Here is a 9,291-nt window from a genome sequence, read left to right as displayed (position 1 = left end):
GGGGTGGGCTTGGGATTGGGATTGGGATTGGGAATGGGAACGAGGAGGGACGGGACTGCAGCGTCCGAGTGGAAGCGCCTGGCGGGAGCCGTGCGGGCGTTCCCAAGGCAGAGCCGTGTGGAAGGGCCGGCAGAGCTCAGCCCGGTGCCGCGCTCCGAACGGAGCTGTGCTCCAGCAGTGACGCCCTGCATACTTGGGAAGTGAGGGAAGAGTCCGGGTTCCTTTCGCTTTCCAAGTAGGGATTAATACGGACGGCATTTTCCCTCAGAACATGGCCTGTGTTACTCGGGGATGGCTGAACTCGCTCTGATGTCTCCGGAGAGACTCGCTGCCCTCGCACATTCCATTACCTCCAGCAGAGCTCCGGGAACAGGGAATGCAGAGTCAGTGCCCCGTCAGTGCCAGTAAACACCAGTTGTGTTTGGAGAGGAAAAATACAAGTCCTCCTTCTCATTGCATTGTTGGTGCACAGGAAGGTCTCCCTGCTGCACATCCACTGCAGGAATTCCATTTTCTTTGAACCTGAGAAGATCAAACGGCAGAAGTGGGGCTGGCAGCCGATGTGTGGAATAAGGGTCACACTGGCTGCAAGGCCCAGGTGGTGACTGGAAATGGAAATGAGGAAAACTTGGGAGATTTGGAAGGGGAAAGAAGAGAGCAAATGAACTTTGGAGAGTACAGGTTGTTTCTAGGATTAGGAAAGCATAGTAATACTTTAAAAACATTGTATTTTCCTTCGAAGATTTTTGGGTTGCTTTTGTGTTCTTCTGACAAACTACCTTTAATGTCTTTATACCAAATAGTTGAAGAGATAATGGAAAATGAAAAGTTCAGAAATGTGAGAGGAAATTCTAGAAACTCCCAGGAGTAAAGTTAAGAAAATACTTCTTTCCTAGTGGCATCCTTAGCCTGGAACATTTAAGGAAACAATGGTGAGAATGTCCCCAAACCTTTAGTGCCTTTTCACTATGGTCAGGTTATGCTTTTCATTTATAAGAAATACCTCTGCAAAGAAATATAAAGTGGCTTGGAAATCAGACTGCTTAACACAAACACATGGTGGGACGAATGAAGCAGCATAAATCAGGGATTGGGGGGGATTTTCTGGCACGTGAGAGCAGGTTTCCCGTTGCAGACAACTTCCTGCTTTGCTTTGGGAAACTGTGTAAACCACATAAAACTGTGCCTTATTTCTGTTCCTTTTACTCTTTCTGGTGATGGTAGAAAGCATTCGAAGCAAAAACCACACGGCAAATCCATGGTTTGATTTGGAATCTCTCCTGTCTCAGGAGCTCTCTGCACAGCTCATCTGCATTCCTACAGAGAGAGCAGACTCGAGCTGTAATTGCACAGAAATGCTCGTTCTGATTTCATAGATAATAATTTTGGTTAACCAAGCTGCTGAGAAGCCGTCTCTGTGAAGATCTGGCTGTGGTGTGCTCCAGTGAAAGGCAGGAGAGGCCGTGCAGGAGCACAGGAATGTGAGTGTGTGGGCCAGGGAGAGGATGTAACATATAATGTGTATTCTATAAAAAAACAACTCTGTACCTACCGGGATTGAGGAAGCGATAAAAGTAATACTTTAAGTAGTGCTAACACAATCTAAGTGCAGATAGTTACCTACCATCTGTTTTTCAATAAATAGCTATTATGCTAATTTCTGTTTCAATGCGCAACAATTAAAGCCTCGGAATATTCCTGTGATATTCAACAGCTGTTGCCTTTGAAGGTTTTATTTATCCTTCTGAGGTGCAACAATTTTAGTTTCATAGTCAACTCTCCTTGCAAGTGTTGGTTTTTATATCGAAAATTGCGGTGCGTTGAGATGCAAACTGGGGTCGTGCCTGAGCCGCAATCTCCAGCCATGGTCTCCATTTATATTCCAATTTTCCTGGAAGCTGTTAAGGGTACCTTGGAAGGACGTGGATTGGAAATGCTTCTGTGCAAGTCCAGTGAATATTCCCTCAGTTTGGAAATAGGAGAACACAAATGAATCATTCTGGGGAGCATTTCCACTGTTTTGGTTCATTTTGTGATGAGCTGTCTTGGGGAAGGGAGCCAAGATGGATTCTCGGGCCTGTATGAGTGAGCAGCACAATTTCCCTATGATCATAACCAGCATGAGGAAATTAGATCTCTAAGTGGGTTGAATCTGATTTAGTAATAAGTCAATTTAATCACTAATGACTTCAAACGCAGATTTTACAAGGTGATCAATGGCAGTATAGCAATGATCGATCAATGGCGTTGTCTTTAATTGGATTTTTATGGGTATAATATAGTTTTTCAGAATTAATGTACCATTGCATTGTGTTGTTACTCTCTTAACTCAATTTTTTAGGAGAAATGATGCTTCAAAATGCTCTTTGGCTTTTGAAATATTGTTTTAAGGGCACGCTAATAAAAATACAGATAAAAATTAAATGCTTGCTTTTAGTAATTTTATGTCTGATTTTGCTGGAGTTGTTTAGCCATGTGTTTTTAAAACACAGAAAAAGCACCACATCCTTCATATTTCATGGCAGCGAGGAGGCAAAATATCAAAGGCTGAGAAGGAGCATGTGCTGCTCTGCATGTGAATCCTGAGGAGCTGAGTAAGTCCCCGTCCTCAGCAGTTTGACATAGTAATCTTCCCTGGAAGTAATCTCCTTGTCCCATGTGTCCTGCTTTAATCTATCAGTATTTCTGCAGTGTGCAGCAAGAAATTGATTTTCAGTAATTTTAATGGCTGAATAACTGGTGCTGTCCCAGAGTGTTTTTTCATATTTGCAGTGGCCAATGTGGTGACTGAGGGCAGTGTTCTGGATAATGGGTTTCATTAGCTCTGATGCCTGAGGTAAAAAAGCAGTAGGTGGGAATAAAGCCTTGTTTTTGATGTCTAGACGTTCATTTCAGCTGTTGCTGCAATATGATACATTAAAAGGAAATATGTAACATAGCTCTGAGGAAATATGTATTCTTTGAAACTAATTCTGCTTTTAAACTGCACAAGGCAGTGTGACCTGAATTATTAAAATGTGGGTGGCTGGATTTCTTAAAGGTATAACTGTCTCTGCAGCGCCGACACAGCCTCGACTTGCCTCCTCTCCTTCCTTCCTACATTTCTTTTAAGTAAAATATGTCAGTTTGACCACTGAAGCAGAACAGAGATCTTATTATCTTTCCAGTATCTCTGCTGGGAGACCTAAAATTATTGAAGTATTTGCTTTGATATTTTGCTGTGACTTCTCTCCTTGAAATTTTTATAATGGATTTTTTTTTTTTTTTGAGAACATGGCTGGCTTCATAAAAATTGTTGGACACTTTGAAGACCTTAATATCTCTGACTTGAAAATAAAAAAGACCCCAAGCCAACTAAGCTGCTCATTAAGTATCTTTAAATTATAAATTTCCCATGTAAGTCTAAATTATTGTAGTTGCCTTTCATTCATTTAACATCTGATCTGCAAGAATAAACATAAAAATCAGCACAAACGTTTTATTCATTTTTTCAACCTATGAAAACAAAATCATAACAAACGCCTAAAAACACTTTTATATATGAAGGCTGTTGATTAATTCCCACTCTGTTTGAACACCAGCAGTGAGATTAACACCTCCATTGTAATCCATTGTAAGTGTCAAATACACTTTTTTCTTGTTTCAGATTTTCTGCTATTCTTGATAATTTTTTTTTTGATGATCCAGATCTTTAGAGACAGAATATTAATAGACTTAGTGGTTTATTTTGGGAGATGATTTAATTAAAAATAAAAAACCAAACAAAACATAACTAGAGGAAAGCAGTTGCTTCTTTTGGTGAGAAATGATGTGCTGAAGTTCTCCCTCTGTTGCAGGGCAGTGAGAACGGGATGAGCTGCCTGTTGAAATAAAGTAAATGCCACTCCCAGGTGTATCCTTCTCTGGAGTGTCCAGAGGCTTGGATAGGGTAGTCAATGTTTACAGAAATGGATATACCCAGAGCTATAGAAACATGTACATGAAGCTATCCCAGTGGAGGAGCAGTCACCTGGCAGAACCCTCTGGTGAGAAGGAGCTGGGGCTCCTGGAGGTCACCCAGCCTGACACTCCCCAGGATGGGATTGCTGCAAACAGGGATCAGATTGGCCATGGCTGTGTCTCCCCACGGCCTGGCAAGCAGTGACCCACAGTTTGTCCCCTCTGCTTTGCTGCCTCTCCAAACTCTTGTCCTCTGCTCTGACTTCCATGGAGGAAAATGAAGTTCATGCTCTGTTGTGCTTTCTCTTACTAAAACATTCCATCTTTCCGTGATTCTCCCCCTAGAAGTTCTCTGTTTTGGAAGATGGCTTTCACAGCCGTTGGTCAGTGTCACATTTGTTGCGTCTAAAGAGAAATATTTCAACTGAAGTACCAGAAACGCCTCCAGGACAGGCCGGAGGTGTTCCCATGTTTCGGAACCTGTGCAGCACCGGTGTTCTGCTGGCTGTGCCTGGAAATGCTATCAGGAGCATGGGAAAGCTGAGGGGGGCTGGAGTTGAATGTGTTGAGTGTTAAAAGCATTAGAAATCGTCACAAAGACAGATAGAGACCAACAATTATTTCCTAGGCTTCAATTTGCTATAAGGAATTTAAAATACTCCTCAAAATCTAAAATCTAGTTAAATTATAAGCGTCAGGAACTTTGGAATTTACAGGAATAGTCTAATTTTTAGTGTTTTGCCAAGCTTTTTTATTGGTCACCATATGCATCTTGAAGTTGCAACTTGCTCCAGTCATTTCAACACTTTTCTTTTGGAGTCTGGATCAGGAAGCCAAAGAGCAAAGAGGAAGTGAAATGCTGCACTTCTAATTTTTCCTCCTCATTTTTATGGCATCAGACATATGTACATGCTCTTAATTGTGAGATGTACTTTTTTAGTAGGATAAAGAAGCATTAGAGGTAATTACAGTAAGTATAGTGCTTTAATATATCTGGGATTTAAAGGCATTATTTATTATAGGAAAGTGGTTATGGCACTGTCTTATGATATACTTGGAGTTAAATTTAATAGGGAAGTAATTTTATTTCCATTTCATATGTCATTTATGTGAATTCCATGTACTAAGAAAGGCAGTTTGGAAAATTAGAATATTGAGGGTTGATACCACTCCAGACTTTCCCCTTTTCCCTGTCCCACTCCACTGCTGCTCCTCAGGCAGTCTGATCTCATGGCACACACTTGACCCTCGGGACTTGGCTGTGAGGTTAACATTGCTTTTCCCTGCTTTTCCTAGGATTTTGGACACATTCCTCCCAGCCATTACTTCTGCTGAGTGCAGGATAGCCATGGATGCAGCTGTGGTGATGGGTAGGGAGGGGGAGTGCTGCCAGTTTCCATTCCCTCATCCCATCCCTCCTGCTGGGATGTGGAGTGCTTTCATGTCTGGGATTGTGGAGGAATAAAAGGCTGGGGTAGCCAGGGAAGCTGAGCAGGGAAAAAGAATATAGGTGATGTCCAGTCAAAAAAAAATTCGGGATTAAAATTATTCCAACTCTACAGAATATTACATTTAACAGTGTAAAGCAGTGTGATCTGATCTGAATTCTCCTAAAATGGCAACATGATACTTGGCGAAGATAGTTCTGAGAGATGATATAAGCTGTGACAGGGTCCCATTTGTCTGCCGTGTATATCTGGGAGTAGGTAGGGAGTTAGGACTGGGAACTTCAGAACTGGTAGTGGGAACCTTCCTGTAAAATCCTGGAATTGATTCTGGTCTCCCCTATTTTGCATGAAGTTCCTAAAGCAGGGCAATACTGGCAGTATAGCCTAAGATAGGGTGAAACTGGAGAAGAGCTCACTGCTGTGTAAGAGTGAATTTATTTTGACTTTTACAGGTTCTGTCAACTTCATGATGCTGTCCAAAAATTTCATTTTTTAATTTAAATACTGAATTTTCATGCAGGTGTGATCTCTCATAGTGTAATCTGTAACTTTTCATATATTTAAGGATTATGTCATTTTGAAGTGCAAGACTGTACCTGCCTTGCAGCTTCTGGGGCTTCTGTAGTTCTGAGCTGTTGGGAATTTATACATCGATAGTTCTGAGCATGCACGGGGGTTCTGAGTTCCTTAAGCACAGTGTTTTACCCGTGAAACCCGAGGCCATGCGGAGTTCTGTGCAGTAAATAGCCATGGCCCATTACATCCTCGCTGTCAGGGAGGGCTTGCAAGCATTAAAGGGCCTGCAGTGGTTTCAAAGGAAAAGCTCCTTGGCTGCTGCTTGTGCCCAGGGGCACGGGTCTGTGTCTCCATTCTCCCGGGAAGTCTTGTGCTGTCCGATAAGGTGATTTAGTTACTAAAACCTGGCTTTTCCATTCTGCACGAGGAGAGAGGCTCTGTTACCAACATTAGCATATCACAACACTGCACATGCAAAAAATGTGCGTTTTCTTGTCTGTGAGTTACAGCTCCTGGAGAAGCAGCAGAACAGTGGCTCGAGGCTTTGAAGGCTGCTGGCAATATTAGTATTTTCCATGGAGCACAAGCTCCTTAGAGCTCGCCTTTAAACGTGGTTGTAAACTATACTGAGATAATCATCTCTGCGATAGACGCGCTGCTGGGAGGTCTCGTCCTGCAAATTGGCCAAGGAGGGGTGTGAAGTATTCAGTGCTTAACGTGCAGTAGAATTTTATGTTTGCACTTCTAAAGATCTGCCGACTACTCCTGTGAAATTGAAATGACAGAACTCAGACAATTAACAAATCCTTACTCGTTGAAAAAGTTGTTTTGTCATCTGTTTTCACTCTGCGTCTTTTAGCTGAGTAAGATTTCGAATCTGGTACAGGCATACCAGAAATAGTGCTACTCCTGGTAGTTTTAGCACCCAAAAGCCATGAGTAAGGACAGCAGATATTTCTGAGGTTTGTCTGTCCTTCAGGTGACTAATTCAGGCTGCACTCTACTAGGAGAGATAATTAGACTTACTTTTTTAAACTCTAAAATCCCTGCAGTTTGGTACTGAGTGTACAGTTTTTATTTGGTATAAAATCTGCTGTGTATTGCTAAAACTGCGATAGTTCAAGTCAGTACGATGGAGGAATTGCACCTGAGTGTGACAGCGAGAGGTTCAGAAGAGTTGTTTCATGTTTTTTCAGTTATGTAAATTGATTTTACACCTTTAATGATTCACTTTGTTTCTTGATTGTCGGCATCTGTGGTTAAGTTTTAAAGGATCTCTCAGCGGTGGTGGCAAAGAATGATCGTGCATTCCTCACCCCTGTACTTGAATATTGAATGCTACAAACAAATGGGTTTGCTTTTATGCTTTTGTGTTGGGTTTGGGATTTTTTTTAAAATTCAAAGACTGCGTCTGCAGCAAGTAAAGATTAAAGCTACTTGGGCAATATAGGTATTAGCTGAAATAGTTTAATGAAACATGCTACTTTGAAAATTAAAGCTGTTGAAGATACGTTTTGGATAAATGTATTTCCCTATTCTGAGCATGTTGACATTTTATGTTTTTGTAGTGGTGGAAGAAGGATTCTGGGAGAATGGACTTTCCTATGAGTGTAGGACCCTGCTCTTCAAAGCGATTCATAATCTTCTGGAAAGGTAAGAAAAACTCCAGTGCTTTCAAATATTTCATTTTGATACTTAAAATCATACAGGATACCTATAGAGCATTTATATTATTATGGATCTTAAGGTACATTTTTTTTAGATTTAGACCTTGAGTCCAAGAGAACAGGATAGAGATGGATCTCTTGAGTCATTGACTGGTAATTTATCATAAAATGCTGTGCCAACTAATTAAACACTCATACAAGCAATAATGTTGGTACATATTTCTGCTCGGATTTTTGCTAAGGAGCTGTTTTAAAAGCAAAAAAAAAGAGAAGTTTTCACCTTCTCGAGGTGGTGAGAGAGGGGAATTGTAGCTGACCTTTACTGCCTTGATGAAAAAGCTTTGCCAATCATCCTGGTTTCATGCAAGTTACAATTTGACTACATTTGTGCACACTGTTCAGGGTAAAGCTTAACAGTTCCTGGCTCTGATGAGACATATTTTTTGTATGTGTATATATATATATATATATATATATATATATAGATGACTTCACTGCAAAGTTATTACACTTATGGCTTTTTCTTCTTAATCCAGCTATCAGCTCTTAAGATTACTGAAGATTATCTTGTTCTTAGATCTAGGACATGGCATCTTGGGCTATATAATTTTATTCTTTCTGTTTCTGCAGTTTTTCAGGTCATCGTCACCTTTCTGTATTACATCCTAGTTCTTCTTACAAATTTGGATATCTTCTCAGAATTAAATTGTCATTAGACTATTCCCACTTTCTCTGAGGTTCGAATAATAATAATAATAACATCATCAAAATAGAATGCACCTTTGTGTTGCAGTAATTTTGCAGAATGCAGCCTTGGATATTTTTTCTTTCAGAAAATAAGCAAGTGGAAAACACTTTCATCTTGTCTCATTTGGTGTCCTGTTTGCTTTGATGTAGATTTACTGGTAATGAGGTTTGTATTATGTTCCTGAGGCTGTGCTTCCATAGGGTGACCGAGTAACCTGTGTGCATGTCCGCAGGTACAAGGATTAGTTGTTGTATTCCCTGTTTTCTATCCCATCAGTCTCTTTAGGGGATTTTTATAAATGTTGTAGGCTACTTAGAATGAATACAAGTATAAAAATTAAATTCCAAGTCTAGAATGTTCATTAGTTCTTTTGTAGCTTTATATATAGGGAAAATTAATTTGATATGTGTTTATTAATCTGTGGTACCCAGCCAGCTGACTTTTAAGTGTAAAGTAGCTAATTTTATTCTTTGGACCTCTTTAAACTTGTGAAATAATTTTTTTTTTTTTTTTTATATAACTTAATTGAAATCAGTTGGCAGAGTCAGCAGACGGTTCTGTCCAGCTGTGACTGGAAAGCCTTTTCCTTTCAGCAGTAGTTGGTGAACACACCTCAGGTGTTTGCCAAGAGCCTCAATTCATGTCACGATAAGCTGATATGATTCATGTCAGATAAGCTGTTACAACTCGTTCCACAGTACTGTCCCTTGGACATGAGTGCCTTCTCACTGCTTTCCTTTTTTTTTGGTCTGCCATACCAAATCTGAACTTAACATCATAATTACTTTATTTAAAGTAATAGCAACATGTGTGCAGACTTTATTAAACAGCACTTTAAACTTTCAAGCCCTATTTTACCCGGTGTTTAGGAAAAGCCCCATTAATAAAGCAGAAAGCTCGAAGCCGTTTCTGGCCCATCGGTGCCGGGGCTGGTGCCGGCGGGGGCGGGTTGTTGGGGGGGTGGGGTGGTTTT

At 40.7% G+C, this 9,291-nt stretch overlaps 1 protein-coding gene across 1 annotated transcript in view; it reads left to right on the top strand.

Moving 5' to 3' along the window:
* MED13L (mediator complex subunit 13 like) overlaps window positions 1-9,291 on the top strand; it is a 158,526-nt gene that overhangs the window by 60,740 nt on the left and 88,495 nt on the right. Inside the window, exon 2 of the mRNA XM_017746480.1 lies at window positions 7,472-7,556. Within this exon, the coding sequence (XP_017601969.1) occupies window positions 7,472-7,556 (85 nt within the window). The remainder of the gene's footprint in view (window positions 1-7,471; window positions 7,557-9,291) is intronic.

This window comes from Corvus brachyrhynchos, unplaced genomic scaffold, assembly GCF_000691975.1.
Source record: "Corvus brachyrhynchos isolate BGI_N302 unplaced genomic scaffold, ASM69197v1 scaffold19, whole genome shotgun sequence".
Lineage (NCBI taxonomy): Eukaryota > Metazoa > Chordata > Aves > Passeriformes > Corvidae > Corvus > Corvus brachyrhynchos.
The sequence above is the reverse complement of the archived record's forward strand: the minus strand, read 5'-3'. Positions and strand labels throughout refer to the sequence as shown.